The 20,681-nt window shown below is 39.5% G+C and overlaps 1 protein-coding gene across 8 annotated transcripts in view; it reads right to left on the reverse strand.

Moving 5' to 3' along the window:
* Nucleotides 1–730: 730 nt before the first annotated feature.
* Nucleotides 731–20,681, reverse strand: part of LPP (LIM domain containing preferred translocation partner in lipoma) — a 646,929-nt gene continuing 626,978 nt past the window's right edge. For all 8 annotated transcript variants that reach the window (XM_058556133.1, XM_058556129.1, XM_058556131.1 and 5 more), the window contains 3 exons: nucleotides 12,713–12,891; nucleotides 6,955–7,075; nucleotides 731–4,213 (listed from right to left, as the gene is read on the reverse strand). In XM_058556133.1, coding sequence (XP_058412116.1) covers nucleotides 4,085–4,213; nucleotides 6,955–7,075; nucleotides 12,713–12,891 — 429 coding nt within the window. In that variant the 3' untranslated portion in view covers nucleotides 731–4,084. The remainder of the gene's footprint in view (nucleotides 4,214–6,954; nucleotides 7,076–12,712; nucleotides 12,892–20,681) is intronic.

A 20,681-nucleotide genomic window follows, 5' to 3' on the forward strand; every position in this document is an offset into this window, starting at 1 on the left:
ACTTTTTTGATGAGTATATCTTTGAGACTTGGGGAGTGTTATTTATGTTATAGACTCTTCAGTGGAGTATTCATAGTAGGGTAAAGATTCTTTAAAAATAAGGCACAAATATATTGCTCTCTGATTGTTTCCCATGAAAGTGCACCAAAAGAGCTATCTCAGGAAATGGACTTGAGGCACATTTTGCAGAGGTATATCTTTTTCAGCCTACTGGCTTCCTACAGATGGCTAAAGCAGGGTATGGAACATGCTGTCATATTTCATTCATAACACACATGTACTGTAGCTCTAGGCAACAGATGGACAATCGCTTGTTTAAACTACAAATGTGAAATACTAAGGTAGAATAGCAATATTTCTAGAAATGTATATGGAAAAAACAGCCTTTCTAAGCCAAGAGGAATGGTGAGAGGCTGTGAGGTTACATCAGTGTTTCCCTGATCTCCCTAGCAGCTGCCATAATTTCCCCAACACCCTTCAAAACTTGATAATGGAGGGATCAGGGGGCAGCCGACACAGATTTGACAAGAGAAGCCCAAACCATATCAAATAGAAATAACACTGTTATTCTCGGCTGGTTCACATTAATAGGATTTTTACTAACTAGGAAAACTGTCGGTAGTTGTGTTTTCAGAGTCCTGTCTATATTCCATAAACCCTCTCCTACAGCCCCATGGTAAAAGTGCTCTCTTTCTTCCTCTGGACCTAGATATAAAATAACTTGTTTAAATGTAGTTAGAGTTTTATATATTTTAAACATCATCATAAACATCTTTGCAGAATCTTTCACCGTGAGAAAACAATTATAGTGTTGATAACTCTACTGCATTAACCAGCATACACTCAAGGAAGTCATTTTGATCAGAGAAGTTGCTCTTACCGAAACAATTTGTTAATGATGGGAAAAAGAACCCACATCTTTGAGCTGCAGAGATATCCAGCATCTCATAGCCTTGATGCCTTATGTTGGGACACGTGACTTATTTTTGAGTTTTAAAGGCAATTTTTTTTTGCAGATGAGACTCTACATTGGGTCAGCATGAGCTGGGGATCCAAGCAATAAAGAAATCTGGTTTTGAAATGGTCTGCAAAGCCCATGACATAGTGGGTTTTTTTCCCCCTTTTCCATGTCTCTCATGTTACATAAAATTACCAAATATATGTGTTCTTGACATTTTTTTAAACCAGTATATTTTTACAAACTTTCTCTTATAGATTCTATAATTATTTCTATTATTTATATGAATTTAAATGATAACAATCAAGACAATACATCAAAAAACAATAGAATTATAACCGTTAAGGTAATATGATCTTTATATCTCTGTTATAGGCAAAATTTCATGTAACTAAAACAGTAAAGAGTGATTTGGCATTGTTTAAACCACATGATTAATAGAAAAGACAAGAAAGAAATATAAATCATATATTTAAGAAATTTTGGAATAAAATATTGTAGGATCCTTTCCTTATTATACCGTGTGAAAGAAAAAAATCTAAATCTAAATACTTCTGCATATGTATGTGTGCACATTCATTATTATAAAAGTATAATAAGTCTATATTAAAAAGAGATTTACTTTAAAAATCTTTGGTAGAGATACTCTGAGGTTGTGATAAAAATGCACTATGAAGATTGTAAGCAAGCAGGATTCTGGCGATGCCACAGTGATGGGTCTGTGACAGCATTTTCTTATCACTTTTTTTTTGGTATGTAAACATTCAGTTACATAAGGACTTAAATGTAACAAACAAGTAGAATGTTATTGCATTTTATAGTATAAATATTTCATAAATGCTTCCTCTTTCTGCAAAATTTATAATAATATGACTGCACTTCAACAGATAAAATCCATCTCTCCATAAATTGGGTTTTTGGCCTCAAGACAATTTCTCCCAAATATTTCATAGAAAACAAGTTACTGAAGCAATTTATGCAGATTATATTATCACCCCAATTGTCTAATAGTCAGTGTTCTTGAAAGTCATCAGCATGGTCTGGCCTTTAATTTGGAAGACAGAAATTCAGCAATACAGTTGCTATTGTATCCTAAAATTCACATGCTGCCCAGAGTGAATCCCATTGTGTTTCACATTATGAGAAACCTAAGATCAAGGATTAGAGCAGCAAGGTCAGGGAACGACAGTGGTGGAAGGAAACTCTGAAAACCTATAACTTTGGTGGCTCTAAAACAAAATTGTTAGGTGACCAAAGCAACTCAGCCACAAATTAACTTAGATGAGTTGTAGTGACCACAGGCTTAAGAATTTCTTATGGAAAAAAAAAAATTGCACCACTTTTACGATTATTCCTACAAAAGTAAAATAAGTTGAATCGGAATTCCTGAGGCATGGGTCGCAATTCAAAACATGCACTTGTAATTTTTCATTTCTGTTCTGAGTCTTAAAATTAAAAATTAAAACAAAAAGTCAGACTGGAAAACTGACTTTATCATTTTATAATCATGAAAAAGACATTTGTGGTTCAGGGAAGGGTACAAAAGGGAATGTAACTATATTTGTTATATTTGATTTCTTAAACTGGGTTTTAGGTATACAGGGATTCATTATATTATTATTTATATTTTTCTGTATATTTAAAATACCTCATAATTTAAAAAGTACATACTTGTGGAAGACTTGAAGAAAGGTTTAAGAAATCTCAATCCAAAATAATTAGTTTACAAAACGGCAACCTGCCATTACTGAGATAGGTGTCTCTCCTCAAAAGAAACATGTTTGAGCCTAATGAAGGATGGTTCTGCAGTTGGCAAGCAAGCGTTCCACTGCCCAATAAGAGTCTGAATAAAGATTCCAGGCAGAAACTCTGCATATTTTTAGCTCAGAAAGGCAATTTTTTTCAGTGATTGTTTTTGCAAGTGTGGTGTAAATGTCACATCGATGATATGAAAATGTCTCCTGCAATATGTAATTTGAATTGCAGAAGGATTATGAGAATAATGAAACTGTGGTTTTATAATCTTTTCAAGTTTTCCTGTCTTTTTAAAGTAAATTAAACAAAACTACACAATTTTATTTTGCATGCCCCAATTTGCGATCGTCAGGCATAAAGGACCTGGGCCTAACGAAAAAAAAGAATTTGATCTGTTCTTTACAGCTATTTCCTCTAGAGAAGTAGTCAACTTTGGTAGTTGTGTTGGATATTAGAAAAACATGGCAATATTTCTGAGCTGAAAGCAGGACAGTATTGGAAATGTTATATTCTAGACAAAATCAAGTCTGTCTGGATTATTATGTCCAGAGAGAACGGAAAAGGAAAATCTTAAGATAATATTGTGGGATAATAATGGGCTTTTCAAACATAGCCCCAAAATGCTTTTTCCAGCATGTTTCACCTGTAATTTGTTTAGAAAAAGATTGAACTTTGGATCTCTCACCAATACCTGTCTTCAAATGAGCCCTGACCACTGGTCACTATAGATTTTGTATTGGGATGGTCATAAATTAAATTTGGGCTTGTTTTAACCTATGTAACTTACAGCTTAAATTTTTTATAGCTTAACATATAAATTGTGCATTTTTTTTTCCCAAGGGACATTTCAATTTAGAGCAACAGAAAGATATACTTTTCAAAACACAGAAAAAGAATGGCTATTCTTTTATGATCACAGGCAGCATGGAAGTGATAGGTTGGAGCCTTCAGGCCTAAAAGCACCTGTGAGTTGGCAGACTCACCCAGGAAAAACTGTGTGATAGCAAATACCACACTAAAAAAAGCCACTCAACCAGATGAAAAGTGAGACAAACATAGGGATTAAAAGTTACAGGAATGCAGAAGTGAATGGGATGGAGCATAATCCGTGCAAAAATGTGGAATTCCTTGGGAACAAAGGCCCATCAAGGTCCTACATGATTAAATGTGAAATGTGTACTTGGTAAGAACTTAAAAAAAAAATCTCATAATCTATGTGTTTCTAAAGAAAGGTTAATAGTAGATGAAGAACAGAGACCATCCCATAGCTTGATAGCCTTTCCTCTATTTTCCTATTTCTTTTCTTCTCTTTTTCTTGTGTTTCATTCTTCTCCGCACCAGCAGCTAACCAGCTACAACAGGCGAGTGAATTTAAAGGTCGGTGCTGGCCTTGGCGGTCAGCACTCGGATGCGGGCGGAGTTGCAGGCCTTGCAGAGGATGTGTCCATCCAAAGGGTAGCAGCCTTGGTTATCTCCTTCAGACAGGAGACCACCACAATCCTGGAAGAATGAAGACAGAGGGAAAGGATGTCAGTGAAAATGTCAACTATGTGCATGAAGACTGAATTCCTTAACTTTCCATTCAAGCCCTCCAGGAGGTGCCACTTACTACCTTTCCTCTTCATATACCACCTGCCCCCTCCATTCCTTCCCCAGGATATAACACAGTAGGTCTTGAATTAAACTGAATTAGAGATTAGGGGCATAAATACAAACAGGGTGAAATGACCCAGCTAAGGTCACTTCATAGGAAATAGAGGCACAGGAAGAGTCCAAGTTTCTAGGCTCCAAGTAGCAATTTTGCCTCCTCACTCAACAACAACAACAGCAAGAACAAGAGAAACTAAAACAAGAATAGATCCCTAACCACTAATTCATCTTTACCCTTTATTGTTAGTTTAAGGATCTCTCAAAGGGAATACACAGGTGCAGGAATGGAATTTCTCGGTAAAAGCTAAGCAGAAAGAAGGGCCACCGGTGGGCTCTGCATACTTACTCCAACTGTAGTAGGAAAATAAAATCCTAAGGTTTGTGGGGAGTAATGATTTGTACTTCCTAAAGGAGATACCTCAGTGTAGAGGAATGAGTGCTGGACTGGGAGACAGGGCCTCTGGGCACCTCCCTTGGCTCTGCCGCTGCCTCTGTCACTGCAGGCAGGGCCGTTGTCGCTCTGAAAATAATTCCTGCATTTCCTACCTTACCAAGATGTTGGGAGGATCAAAGAGGATAATGGATGTGAACATACTTTAAAAAAATGCAAAGAGCTACATAACTGTAAAAGATTATCCTTCCGTTGATAGCATCTCTGAGAGGCCATTTTGGGAAGTGTAACATAACAGTAAAATGCTGGCCCTTACCTTTGGAGAAAATAGAAATTTCTTTGAAAAAGAAAAATATACTACTTCATCTAGTGGTGTGTGCCCTTGCTAACTTCAGTAGAAACTCTTTTTTTAAAAGGCCACGACTGCTGCACGCCTCACCTCTGCTGTCTACCATGACAGCAAGGAGGTCATTGGGGCTCATGTCTGCATTTGACAAATAATGAAATTTCAGTTCAAAAAGGGTGTCACCCAGAACACCACAACAGCAGCAACAGCAGCAATAGTAATGCTCCCCAGGAAGGTCGGCTTTACCAAAATGAACAAGCAGATATTTTGCAGCTTTAGAGGCATTCGGGAAACTGAGCAATGGAACTCAATGAAATCTTTTCATTGCAATAAAAAGAAAGAAGAAAATTTCAGAAATGACAAGGTTTTAAGCATTTAATGAGCTAACATCTACAGTCACCTGAGTACCCTAAAGAGCCCAGAGTCGATCACAGTGTTGGAACCATCAATGCCTGGAATCTTAGAACCAAAAGAAGCCATACAAGGCATACAGTTTACAACTTCCTCATTTTATAGATGGGGAAGTGAGGGCAGGGAGGGAAGTGATTTGTCCAGTGTTATGCAGCATCCGTGGCAGGACTTGAACAGTGGTCTGCCCTCTTCTAATTCAGTGTTCCTCCCATTCTATAGTATTGTTTCTAAAAAAATTCACAGTATTTTGAAGCAAACTTAATTTGTATCCTCATCTGCAAAATGATCTTTAAGGAATCTGTTAGCTCTTTCACACTTATGATTCGGGTCAATTTTAGGACTGAACATTGTTGTTCCTCTTTAGTGCTATAAGCCAGTAGTTTTTTATTATCTTTTCTTATGTTAAGGCCAGAGAAAGGCATGCAACTTGGCTCTAGGGCAAAACAAAGCACATGGCATAAACAGGCGGTCAGTTACAGCTAAGGCAGTGACTGGGCTGAATGCAGTCCCAGAGAGCCAGCCTGTGTCTTGGGAACATCTCCTCATGGGACTAGAGGAGCTGATCTCATGAGGACATGATAATAAGGAAGTTTATATTATCCCACGGGGACAAGAGGGAGCTGGTAGTTGCTCAGCACTCAGTTTCTCACTCAGAAGAGCTAGTGGAAAACAAAACCCCTTCAAAAGAGGGACTCTGGGTCACTTACAGAACCAGGATACGAAAATATTTCAAAATCATTTTCTGAATGTGCTATCTTTTGATCCCCAGACTATAGGGGAAAGACTTGCTGCCCTATGCTGTATAAATGACTACATGTCCCTTGGGCAAGAAGCCTACCTTGTCACTTCTAGCCTAGATTGCAGGTCTCTTGTATGTATTCCCACAGCACCTTGTGCATAGCTGTCCTGTAGCTGTCAGCAGTCATCTGACTCCTGTCTTAAGCGCTCAGTCAGTGCTCGCTAAATTACTGAATCTCCATGATTTTGAACATAAAGTTCCAACCCTGCCTAGAGGAATGAATTCTTATCCTTCTCAATTGGTGACAATGGCATCTCTGCCCCACAGGCGTATCAGAGCCAAAGTGAAAGATTCAGTATAATGATAATGATGATAATAATAATGATACCATTTCTCAATAATTTAGCACTTGATGATTTACAATGTCCCTTAATATATAATTTTGCATTTTAGTCCCACAGCCATATTTGAGGGAGTTAATAAGAATTTGAGTCCTTTTTACAGGTGGGGAAAGTGAGACTGAGACAGGTAAAGTGACATCCAATGTCACTAGCATTAAATGCCCCCGTCAGATCTAAGACCCAGGTCCTATGAACACAGGCACTAGGGCTTTCCTAGATTTAATAATTGTTATGTTTATGAACACTTGACTCTAACGAGCCTCAGTGCCTGCCATGTAGGGTGTGGGGGCGCTGACGACAGACCTCACAGCGGTAGCAGTGAACGTGGAAATCGCGATCCAGGGCCACAATCCGGACAGTCTCCTCCTGGCCCGGGGCTGGCATGATAGGCTCCTTGCACACAGAACATCGGGGTGCAAATTTCCTGAAAATGGAGAGAGAATTCTGGTTAGATACTGAGCAACAGACACTGACAAAGGGGTGAGACCCAGAGGCGAAAAGAAAAGATGTCAGGACATCTGGTCTGCCATGTCCTGTGACCTCGAGCAAGTCACTTGCCTTCTCTGGGTCCGCTTCCTCAGCTATAAAATAAGGGATTTAGACTCAGTGACTGATTAGGTCCTTCTAGATCATAAATATTGTGATAATTGGTGAAGTGGAGGAGTGAGTGTGTGAATTGCTTATGCATGAAGAGCACCTAGGAGCTACTGGCCACGTGGCATGTGGCATGAAATTTATCTGTGGATAGATTGCCCTAGGCTTGGGCAGGCTAGCCAGAGGGGAGAACAAAGGTCCTGGTGGCCCCTACTTGTTTCTGACTTTTCCTTCTAGACTTTTGTATGTGCTCCCAGGCCCTACTCAAATATTCTGAGGTTGGTGACTTTGCCTCATTCCCACTTATTAGAGCCTCTTTCTTTGAAATGTGCCTTGAATTCTAGGAATTAACACAAGAAACCTCAAATACATGTCTTTTCAAAGCAGCAGAAGTTAGAGAGTTTAAATACTCTTTACACCAAACTTACATAGTCAAGTTTGCACTTTTTACATTTTGGCTGTGTTAAATTTTTGTTTGAAAAGAAAAAGTTAAAAAGCTCTCAGGTTCTTTATTCTTTAAAGGATTTTAGCACTTCCAAAGGGTATGTGTATGTGGACACATATATACATACATATACATACACATATACATGTGTTTTTGAGGTTAACTGTTGGTGAGGAATTGTAATATTTCCTAATCTCCTAATAGTCCTTAATATAACCAATGACTCTAACATTTTTTTCTCATACGGATTAATAGGCTGCAAATATAGGCCGTGCATCCACCTGTATCTTTTGGAAATTAGGGGTGGCATTTGTGAAGGTGTGAAATGAGACACGGTTTGAAATGGACATGGATAAGAACTGAAAAGAGTAAAAATAAGAAAAACAGACTGTGCAATTCTGTTTTTCATGGTAACGGTTTTAAGATTAATGATGTTAAAATTTATCTATTTGTAGTGAGACTGAAAAAGAAATAATGATCGTAATCTAATACTTTGGAGAGCACTTTATGGTTGTCAAAGCATTTTTACATACATTATACTCTATATGTACATATTAATTTTCCTGGCAGCACCCAAAAGGCATCCGTATGGCTGCAATCTAAATAAATATGAATTAAGCAGCAGATCAATTGATTGCTATGAAAGAAAAATTAAAAGGATCATGGTACAACTGCAGCAGTAATCAGAGTTGTTATAATTGGTATTTTATGCAAGAAGTTTATACTTAGCAGCAACAAAATTGCTTTGGACTACCTGATTATTTTTGAATCTGGGTCATCAGTAGTGAAATAAGCAGGCTTCTGGAATTAATTGCAAAATTTCCTTTCCCCAAACCCATTGGGACTATACACTTTGTGAGGTCAGCAGTATGTCTTGCTTAACACTGTGTCTGTGAGCCTTCCCCAATTCCCCCAAGTAGGATTACTTACTCTTCTAGGATAAAATATCTTTCATTGAATTTGCCTATTTTGGTAGTAATTATTTGCATATCTTTGGGGACCACTAAACTGTGAGCTTCCAAAGGACAGGATTTCTCTATTTCTGAGTCTCTAGAAACAACCACTGTGACTGGTGCAGAGAGTAGAAATTCAGGCTACATTCAATGAAATGAAGTATCTGCCATCTTTCTCTACAAAAAGATGTTACTTGGGCCTTTATGTTCAATCTCAAGGTTGTTTCTCTCTGGAAAGGCATAAACTGTATTCTTGCTGAGTAATGATTCCTTCCTACCAATTGGCCTCATTTCTATGATGGGAAAAAGCAAATTAAAAAGACAGGAAGTGGTTTCAACAGTCCCCACAGTGTTCCTTGGCTGGCATTTCGAGGATTGTTCAAAATCCCAGGTGGTCTATTTCAAGGCTCAGCTCACTAAGCAGGCAATAATAATAATAAAAATAAATTTGATAAAAACACCTTTGATGATGAAAATAGCAACCATTTATTGTGTGCTTATTATGTGCCAAGCCTTGTTAAGCACTCTAGACACTTGACCTTATTTTTTACTGACAGCAACATTATGAAGAAATATTTTTATCATTTCTACTTTATAGCCATGCGAGCCAAGGCTCAGAGAGGGATGGTCTTCATCATCTTGTATCCTGGCACATTTCTGGCAATCAACAAATGAATGCTGATTAAACAAATATATGGATGAGTGTAGTATCCCTGATAAGAAGGCACAGATAGTGGAATAAAGACTCAACTTAATGAAAGGGTCAGTTAAATAAGCCTGCTTTTCTGAGTCCACTGTCCTGGTACTGCAAATACAGAAAGAAACTAGGCCTCCAGCCGTCAGACTGGTGGGAGTTCTATATATGTTTGCATTTGTTCTATTAATTTATATGTAATTATCCTATAGTATTGCAAAAATGATTTAAGGTGGTTACTCTAAAATTTTATGTGTGTGTGTGTGTGTGCGTGTGTGTGTGTTCTTCATTACTAGTCAGACCATCTATGGCAAGTGCTATCGATCGCCAATTTACAAAACTCTATAAAACACAGAGGAGATATAAGTTCAAACATGCGGATAAGGAGGGGCTGAGATCAGAGAAGACTTAGAGGAGATGGTAATTGAGTTGGGCCTTGAAAGATGGCCATTTAGGTGAAATGGGAAAGTGTGTGTGTGTGTGTGTGTGTGTGTGTGTGTTTGTGTGTGTGTGTGTTGGGGGGTTGGGGGTGACATACAGTCAGTCTCCCAGGGAGTTGAGTTTGAGAAGTCATCTGAAATGACATGGGAAAAACGTTCCTACCTAATAGGCTGGAGGACTTGGGCCAACCCTTACTCAAGATAGTTATGTAGGGGATGGCCCATTACCAAGGCCTCAAAAATAATATTTCAGAAAGTTATTACTCAAAGTGCAGTCCAAGACTACCTGGGAGCTTGTCAGAAATGCAGAATCTTAGGCCCCACCCCAGACCGACTCAATTAGAACCTGCAATTTAATAAGATTCCTAGGTGACTTGTAAGCACATTAAAGTTTGGGAAGCAGTGGTTTCAAAGACAGGATACTAAGCAGGCAAGATAAATCCCTTCTCATGGGTCTCCTGTAACTTCCACTCCTAGGCTGCTCTAGTTATAGCCGAGCAAATCTTCCTTGAATGTAGAGATGCTTTTCCTAACTCCGCGCCCTTGATTTTTGCCTGAGTTGTTTCTTCTGCCAGGAATCTCCTTGTTTCCCATTTAAAACACTCTTCAAATTCTGCTTCCAGAGGCCTACTAAGATCCCAGGGCCAAGCAATCTCGTCTGATGCTGACAGCTCAAGCCTTTGCCTGCGCTTATCTCGTGGCGTTTATAAAGCCCTTTCTGCCTGATATCACACAGATTCTGCACCTACTCTGGCCCCTCCTCCTGGCGAGCTCCTTGCTGACAGCGGCTTCTGTCTATGTATCTGTGTCATTTCTACCTATGCAATTTCTCTCTTTGTCTCTCTCTCCTTTAGCACTTAGCACAGTAATTGGTACACAGAAAACTCTTTGCAGATGTGGTTGAACTGAATGGAAATACATTTCCTAAAAGCTCACAAAGGCAGACCTTTTCAAAATGACCAAGAACAAGGCCCCCAAAAATTGTAAGCAGAAGGAGGCTGCATCTCCCTATCGATCCTCTCCTTAGCCTTGCAATGCCCACCCTGGGTTGGACTTTTAGCTGCTTTGAGTTCTAGTGCTTTCCACACCCAGAAACAGAGTTCTGTAAAATTTTCTCATAGTTTCCTTTGGGAAATGAGGAAAAGATCAAAAAGCTTGTTCCTCTACATACCTGCCAGTCATGCAGACAACATTATTTTTAAAAAATAATTTGTGTTTTAACATGCCGTTGAATTATTTGGGGGGATTGGGGGTTTGAGATTATGTTTCCCTTTTAGTTGCTCAAGTCTGCTTTTCTGGAGTGTTCAGACCCACACACTTATGTCACCAGTCTCAAGTCTCTAATTATGCTCCCCACTCTTAGAAATGAAAGATAAATGGCTTAAATACAAACTTACATTTGTCAGAATTGATGTCCTGTTTTAATTGAGGGGTGTAATATATCAGTCTTTTCTAGCAACAGAAACGTGTGCTCTGATTATATCTATCAGTCTTTCTTGGGTTAGGTTAAGTAAGAAAGGAGAGAAGCAGTGACAGAAACACACTCCCCATTGGTATTTTTTCACTTCCCTTAAATAGATGCAGGTTTTTTTTCATGTGTAATTACAAGCTAAAAATATCAATAATGTGAAGTACAATTTATGCTGTGACTGCCCTTTCAAAGTGAGCCCTTCCTTGTCTAATTCAGGTTGAGAATTTCTGCCTCTGGGGTTTTTTAATTCATTCAGCCTCACGTCTTTTGGTGAGGTTTTCACTTTCTTTGCTACTAGGAAAGTGGTCAGGAAATTCATTTTTAAAATATGAGTCTCAGGTCCCCAAACTGCTTGTGGCAAGTACCTCCCGGTTGTTGACAATCAACAGAGCGGTGAAAATTAACCCACAAAACTGCACATCTGGAGGCCGTAGAACGGATACCCAAATTGGTGAGCCATGCGAACTTCATCCCTTTGAGAGCCTCAGACTGTCCTCAAAGCCACTGCCCAGCAGAAACAAGCCAGAAAACGTTCGTGTCTACCATTTACAAATCACATCTATGGCTTTCATACCATTCTTAAAAATATGTAACAAATGTGATCTACCAATTTACCAACTAACAAACTGGCTAAATAAAAATAAACAAAACACAAAACTATAGCATTTTCATGAAAACCCCTGCTATAATAGAGGAAAGAGCGACCTACAAATGAGAGAATTGAGAGAGCAGGGACATGGTTTTCCAGGGCCATGAGTAAGTGGTCTTGACGTTGAGGCTCTACTTTCTAAACCTCCTCAAAAGACTGCACATTACTGATTAGTTAATTTTATTAGCAAATATCCTGAGGAAGAGAAGCCCTGGGATGGGAGGGTGTGAATATGTCAATAATGGCATGAAACTGCCTCCAAATATGTGAGATGCTTGCATCAATAAGAGGGACTGAATTGTTCTCTGTGTCCGTCCTCCCATAAACTCTTATCTGTAGAGTGACAGGGACGTAGAGGTCAGCTCTAGAGAGAATTCTGGGCTGTCAAAGCCAGAGAGTTTTAAGACAGGCTCTGGTCTAATGACTAAACCTAAGAGCTCAGAGAAATCGAGCCATTTGTCCAATGTCACACATCTTGTTCAGGTTTAGGCCAGGGACGGCTACCCCGGGATCCTGCCTCTTTCCGATACACATACTCTGCAGCTGAGTCAACTTTCTCACTATTAAAGCCCCACAAAGATGCGACGGACAAGCCCCAGGGAAGCCTTGAAGCAGATGCCAGGCTGGAGGACCACGTGGATTACCAGATATCAATTCCTGCACTGGGTGAGGGACAAATAAGCTTTTTTTAAGGTCCCACCAAATCTTGAGATTCTATAGCTCTGAGAGAGAAGAATGTGTGGCCCAGAGGCCAGGCAATAAGCACAGACTCCAAGAGGACTGGCAGACTGGAGGAGGGAGAGTAGATTGCCTACTTGTGGAAGTCCTCAATGCAGTGGATGAGGCCGCCAGCATCCACGGTGAACGGGATCCCATCCAGGCTGCGGTGGCACATCACACAGGTAAAGCAGTGAGGATGATAGGCCTTCCCGGTGGCTCGGAGAATCCGCTCCATGATAGGCTTGGAGCACACGCTGCACTGCTCCAGGGTATTCTGTGAAGGGAAGGAAGAGGGCCAGTGTTAGGCCGGGACTTGAGGAGATCCATTTATGCAGTAACTCACAGCATGACAAGCACTTTTACAGAACACGTTGGCTCATGTGCTTCTTACAGTGCCTGGAGGAAGGCAGAGTGTGTATCTTTATTATAATGAGAAAGAAATACAATTAGATGATCAAGTGGCTTTTTTAAGGTCACCCAGGTAATAGGTAACAAATCTAGAATTTAGAACACACAAATTATGGCTTCTACCTTTATTCCTTTCCACTATAGCAGGGATGATGGCAAACCTTTCTGTAAAGGCCCATATAGTAAATAGTTGTGGCTTTCTTGCAACAGCTCAATTTTGCCATTGTAGTATGTAGGGAGCTGTAGACAGTAAGTAAGCAAATAAGCATGCTTGCGTTCTAATAAAATTTTATTTGCAAAAGCAGGTAGTGGGCTGGATTTGGTCCATGGCTGTAGTTTGTTGAGGACAGAACTACACAACCCAGGATCTTCACTTGACGAACACTTCACTATTACTTCTAAAACTTGCGTCAACATCAAAGACCTAGTGGGATCACCAAAGACCCTAACATTTTAGAGCGTGGTCTGTCTGACAACTGACACTCGCAAAGCATGCTAGCTACAGAACCCAATCAGAGCCCGGCATAGTCAATGAGGTTTTTGATCATTTAAGGTCTTGATTCAAATGCCATCTCCCAGTTGAGCATTGTGAACTCTTGATGGAAATGTTGAACCTAGAGGGGTTCTGGTTTTAAGAAGTGAATTAAGAAAGTTAATTTATCTGGCTTTAAAAATATGCTGAGCTTTAAAAATACATAGCCCCCTGAAAAAGGATATCATTTATTGAGTCAGGACTCAGAAAGATTGACAAAATTAGCTGTTAACTTTCCACCCTTCCCTGGAATCCCATGCTGTCTTACCAAGCAACCGTGTTTCACACGTAATATGCTATATTCCACCTGAGATGTCTGGGCTGACTCACTGAGTTTACAACCTAGAATAAATCTGGGATGCGGATCTGGTTAGAAGGATGCAAACTGGAAGGGAAGTGGAAATTAAGGAGTAACTGCCCCCTTACTATGAGAACCTTTAAATGGCCACAAGGCAAGAAATGCCTATGGATAGTTACCTAGAGTGCTGACGTCTCAACTACAGCAATGGTCTCTGATGGGCTTCCTTATTTGCATCTCTCTTCTGTCATACTTCCCCATCCCCAAGTGACTTCCAGTTTCCTTTCCAAAACACAGATGTGACCAAGTAACTTTCCTGCTAGCAAAAACTTATAGGGCTGCATGATGTAAAAAGAGCTAGTTCCTTATCTGACTTTCAATCTCCCTTTCTAGGCTCAGATTCCCCTAATGGCTCAGACTGCTCACTCTTGTTCAAACCTATGAGAAACTTCCATACTTCTGAGCATTGGCTAGTGCCCGGAATGATTCGCAATTTGCCATTCTGACCTTTCAAGGTAGAGGTCAGAAGGCTACTCCACAGTGAAGCCTTTCTCAATGCCCTCAGTTGGAATAAACCGCTTCTTTCTCTCCCCTTCCCAAGCTATTTACGTTGCTTACAGCACGTATTTGTGCATATGTCAATTTCCTCTACGAGACTGCAGTTTCTTTAAGGGCGGGGACTATGTCTTAAGACTGTATTTCTCTGTCCCATACTGCACCCAGTATACTACCTGGAATTAAAATAAGCCCGGGATGAACGCATGCAAAAAGAATGAATGAAGGAATATTGTTTACATCCCACTCTGGCAGCACAGTGCTGGCCCAACTCCCCTGACTCTGGAATCTATCCCAAGATGAATTGGTAAATCCATCATCATGCTCTCCTCAAAGCTGCGGTTGCTGGAGGTTCTGAAATTGCTTAGTACGCCTCTGGTCACAGTCTAAACTCATGGAAACTATTAACCTATTTTTTTCCCCCATTTTGAAGTGGTGAAATTAAAATAGCAGAAGAACATAAGATGAGGGTCTGGTGATGACGATGGTCTGGACAATGAGGGCCCTGCTTCTTTTCTACCCCGGTGATCTGAGCTAATGTGGCTGGAAACTGTCTTCTCAGGGCTTGTGTTTTGCTCCTCTGTGGGTTTTACTTTTTTTGTTTTTTTTTTAAGCCAGCCCTGTAATGGAGTTGAACAAACCAGAAAATGCTTGACCAGAAAATGTTTTTGTTTGCATTGAGGCTTGGCTGCAAGATTCAGCCCATTTACTCAAAGTAGCAGCAACATAAAAGGTTGAGTCAGTTTCTAAGGAAAGACTTTATGGTCTATAGAAGCACTGTTCAAGGACAGGTAATCTGAACATTTCTACTTCAAAGGAAAAACAGTATAAAATATGCCTAAAGTGAGTCTATTGTAAAATGCCCCCAAATCAGAAAATAAAGATTCCAAGAATGTAGCTGACTGGAAGCTTGGTCTAGCAAATGGTGGAGGAGGATATATTAACTTTCTCTAGCCAGTTGCCTTTACTATACTCTTTTCTTTTCAGTTTCCAGCTGGTCCACTAGGACCCTTAGATATATCTTCTCTTAGAGAAAGGATAAAGACTCTTACAATGTCAGGGAGGCCTCTGATTTCACAAGTGAGAAAAGAGACCTGGAGCACTGATACAGTTGGACTTGAGTCATGGAGTTCATTAGGTGGGACTGGTACCCCAGTTTCCTGACTCGCAATAACTCAGAGAGGAATCTGTTGAATTCATTATGTAACCATAGAGAGGGAAATTTGGTAGGTGAAGAATATGAATTGTCCCTCTGGCTTTGTCAACATCCACTGCATGACTTTGGGCAAATAATGTATTCTCTCTAGACCTCAGTTTTCTCATCTGTAAAATAATGATAATTCCAACTCTGCAATTTTATTACTCTGATATATCAGTGTGAACAAAAGTAGGAAAAGGCCAATGTTTCCATTACTAAAGATATATTAGAAACAACTGGATAACCTCTCATCTGAGGTTTGAAAGTAGGGTTCATGAGCTAGAAACCTGGCCTATATAACCTTTGCAATGTCTTCTCACTTGCAATTCCAGAAATTGCTAACAGTAGAATTTCAAGGACCATAGACGATCTCTGTGTCTTCTTATAGAAGGTTATTTTAAAGCCAGATGAAAAGATGTACTCTTCAGATAAACATGAAGCTTCTCTAAAGTAGGTTAAAATGAAATGTTTAATAAAGAAAATAAATAAGAAGTTTTCAAGCAAATAAGTGGAAGAAGGACATCTCTAAGTATATCTACTCAAATCACATCTTGTATGTAGAGTAGGGGTGCTATGTTTGATAGATGGGGAGGTAGGAGGGAAGAGCACACTCCAGTACAAGAACCTACCAAATCAGTAGAGTGCTTCATGACCTGGTTCTGAGTCCATCTCTACTGTTCTTCCCCGTGGACCCACCCTCCAGCTGCCACACTGAGCTCCGCCACATCTTTGATAAGCTACGTTCTTTTACAAGGCCAGACTACCCCATCCATTTTTGCCTAGAGAATATCTACTCATTCTTCAAGGTTAAGCTCAAATGTTACCTCTTCTGCAAAACCTTTCCTAATGCTTCCTCTGCTATACTCCAAGCGAAATAAGTAATTTCTTCCACTCTCATAAGATTGTATGCTGCTTCTCCTATGACACCAAATATGAGGTATTTGAGTTAATGGTTATGTGAATCTCCATGACCAAACTGTGACTATCCCTTTCTCTCCCCATGGAGCCATGGTCATAGGTTGAGTTTCCCAGGAAACAGATTCTGAAACAGAGATTTGCATGCAGGAAGCTATTGAAGAGTATCTTTGAGGTCCACACCTGTAGGAGAGTGCAGGAAATTTCCTGGGCAGAGGGAGGAGTTGAACTATGATGCATTTACAACAAAGGCTTCTAATGGTTCCATGGAGAAGTCTGGAGTGGGGATGGCCCTGCAGAGTTGTCCTTCCTTGGAGCTTGGGATAGGGCCTTTGTACCCCTGCATCTACCAGTTGATAGATACAGGTTCCTCCCAAGAAGGAGGAGTGATCTTGGGTGAAGAGGTTCCCTTCAGTTCAGGGTAATGACCAGAGACAGACTCAGCTATGAACTCCCAGCAGTTGGGGGAATGAGAGCCTGAGTCCTGCAGGGGGACCTGGGCTGTGCACCACAGCATCCACAACAGTAACCCTCCTTGCCCAGGGCCTGCACAGTCCATGAAACACAGCAGGCAACTGTTAACCAGCTGTGAAACCCCTTATAGCTTAAATTGAATGAATAGTCTAGATTTTATTCTTTTCTTAAAATTATAGGCAGTTTGAAGATTTTTTAGAAAATGTTTTAGGCAGTTACTCCAATGAAAGTATGGTTAAAGGAAGATGTCAAAGTACCAGAAAAAACAAGAAATTAGTCAGCTGCTAAAAGGCATAGCTTATAAACTTTTCTGAAATGATGGCAATACAATTGTGATTAAAAACAAAAAGTTAAGTGAAAATAAAAATAAAATCACAAACAAATCTTGTACACAAAACTCCCAAATGCAACTGTTTTTAAATTAGAGATACAATCTGGTTGTATCTTTTCTATCCTTGGATAATGTATAAATAACTTCTCTAATTCACAGGCAGAAGAGGTGGAAGAATCATCTGAATATAAATGAAGCATATAGGTAACATAAGCATTAACTACTAGTTAGACGATAAAGAAAAAATATTTCTAAAATTTATATATTGCATAGGTGTATATACGTTCAAAATTGAGTATTTTAAATCAAGAGACATAAGTATTTGAAGATTCAGAAGACTATAAAAGGTTGCCATTTAGAAATGTTAAAATTTTCATTTCATAAAATTAAAATGTGATCTTATATTCAGTCTTTATTGTTTTTTTTCTTTTCTTAGGTGTGGAAGCAATATGGAAACAGGAAAGACTCTTGGAAAGGTAATGGTGACATCTCATGTTCTAGATATAGTTTTGGTCTTGTTGGGATAAGAATAAAAAGAAAAAATACGAGAGTTAGAAAGTATTAGACCTCTAAAAGCTTTTAGAGATTACTTTAGTCCAGGAGTATTCAACTCCCTTCACTTGCCTCCCTCTCCCATAATCCTTTTATTGGGGCAACAATTTATCAAGGAAGCACATCCAAAAGAGCCAAAAACCACTTCTGGATGAAGAGCACGAAAGGATGGAACCTGTGGGGGATCCACATTGTACAGTTTAAAAACCATAATTCTGATCTAACTACCAGATTCAAGCAACTAAGGCACAGAGAGGGAAAACAGCTAGTGGCAGATTTGGAGTTAGAATGTAAGTTTCCTAATTCTCCATCCAGTGGGGAATCCCTCTGCTATATCACAATATACCTATTCCATATTTCAGTAGACACACTCCATATTGCAAACATCAGGCATTCAGGCTGACTACCTGCAAGTCACATGCATATAAATAGAGAAAATGGGTTGAGATCTTAAGACAGTTTGTCCACTGTCAGTTTCATTGGCTCCCACAGGATAAGACAGAAAACTCATTGTTGGATTTCCAGCATCCCCAACAGTATCCTTGCACAAAACTGATGGTCCACAAACATTGGTTAGATGATGAATAATAAACTCTGGAGAAGTACTTTACATAAAATAAAATTATTCTATTTAACCATGCAAAACAGCTCTCTAATTCAGAGCTTCTCAACTGGCAGGCTGAGACACAGTGTGCCTGAAGTGGGTTTCAGGTGTACCACATTTGGAAGGGTCAGCAGGGGCCAGAGGTTTCCATAGCCCCTGGGTGGTCACCTCGGGCCAGGAGAAGCCTCATCCACTTAATCCAGTGCGCTGAATGAATGCCATCATTTTCCACATGAATCACGATGTGAAAAAGGTTGGGAAGCACAGCTCAAGTGTAGGTGTTCCCAACGGAATAGCAATGTGGTACAGTAAAAAGAGAACAAGGCTATGATTCAGCAAACCTTCATTGAAATGCCAATGCCAAATAATTATATTACCTAACTTAATTCTGGAATACAAACTTATTCTTGATTCTGATAATCAAGAAGGCTTCTCAAATTATGGCGGTACTTTGGGGTTTCCTTTGCAGATGAAGACATCATTTTACCTTGGTAATTCTCCTAATGAGCCTGCAGTACAAAACGTCCCAACAGCTCTGCCTCCCAGTGAAGCATGCATTTCTTATTAAAACTTTTCTTGCATTGTCCAAGTATCTTTCACCTACATCTATATCTTAATCTTAATCTATATCTGTATCTATATCTATATGTAACATGTGTTTCAAACAGACTGAAAATAATAATGGTAAACCTAGTGTCATCCCATTCCTATGACTCTGATTTTCTCATCCGAATCAAAATTCCTACTTTATGGACGAAAATTCTAATTTTTCAAGATAGGAAAATTTTTGAGTCAATTTATTAGATGGCATCAAACTCTCAAAATATATTTTCTTTTATGTCATGACCCACAAAAAAAGACAGCTATGAAACACATAACTGAAAACTCAGTAAAAGAACTTCAGCTTTCTTATTTTTTGTTCACTTCCACTAACGTTTTTGAGCGTAACTCTTTGCATCCAAGGCCCATATTGCCTTAGCTTTCTTATAAATCCCCTTTAAAGAAACTTTTCACATGCTTTTCTGATGAGCCGAGTAGCCTCCCCACTAGCACTGAAGAAAGTCTAAAGACTGGAACCAAGGGTTCAGCATCCTGGCTGGTACAGAGGAAGAGAGAAAAGACAAAGGCACCATTCCTGCCCTCAGAGGTTCCCGGTATGGTGGAAGAAGTAGGCAGTTCTATAAATAACTGACTAGAGGCAAAGGGCACAACAAATTGCTATGCAGAGGCTTGAAAAATGTGTGATGGGGAACACAGAGAAGAGAGTAATTACTAATGAATGGTGAGGGAGCAGGCAACGTGATAGTGGTGTACGATTCTGGGAACCTATTCTAGGTAGGATTTGAATTAGCTCTTGAAAAAAAATGCTTCATAATCTTTGGAATTAATCTTACAACAAGAGTCTTCATTATCTAAGTCCCAGATATGCTTACACTGAACAAAACCTCAATTCTTAGGAAGAATATTGTAACAAAATCAGTGTATTTGGCAGCATTGAAGAAGAGGAAGTCCATATTGCCGGAGATGAACATCTATGTGTCAAATCAACACAAAACACATGTATGCCTATTAACACAGAATTTAGAAAAAAAATTTCTCACAAGAGTTTCTGTTTTTGTTTGGACTAAATAAACTGGAATTAAAATTAAGGAATATGTCCTAAAACCACAAGGAAAAAAGCCAACAGAAAGGACAAAAAGATCAGGACAATTAGGTCACTTATTCAATTTTGCCATGAGCAACAAATGACATTCTTCGCAAAGTAAATAATGCCCTGTTGTTTATTCTGAAGCACTTGGGCTGGGATTATGATCTGAGCTTTAGTAAATTAAAAAACAAAACAAAACATTAAAGGACATTTAGCTTGTCTCTACCTTAAGGCCCGTAGAGGTGCTATTTTACTTTAAAATGTGTAGCCTTTGTGGTATGCTAGTTCTTCCAAAACACTTCTCTTGAAGGTCTCCTAATGCTTGAGAAATGTGATGGGGGTGGGGGGCTGGATGAGTGTGTCAAACCTTCATGCCAGGAGCAAAATGAAAAGATCACAACTCCATCGAGACTATTGTGTGAGGGAAAAAAGAATAGAATTCTTTGCCTTCCAAGCCAAGTCCGATCATGGATTTGCCATCACAGCATCTTCAAGGTACAGTCTGTTGGGACTTGGTAACTCAGGAACCAGAGCAGAGTCTGTCATATA

This window comes from Diceros bicornis, chromosome 15 (genome assembly GCF_020826845.1).
Source record: "Diceros bicornis minor isolate mBicDic1 chromosome 15, mDicBic1.mat.cur, whole genome shotgun sequence".
NCBI lineage: Eukaryota > Metazoa > Chordata > Mammalia > Perissodactyla > Rhinocerotidae > Diceros > Diceros bicornis.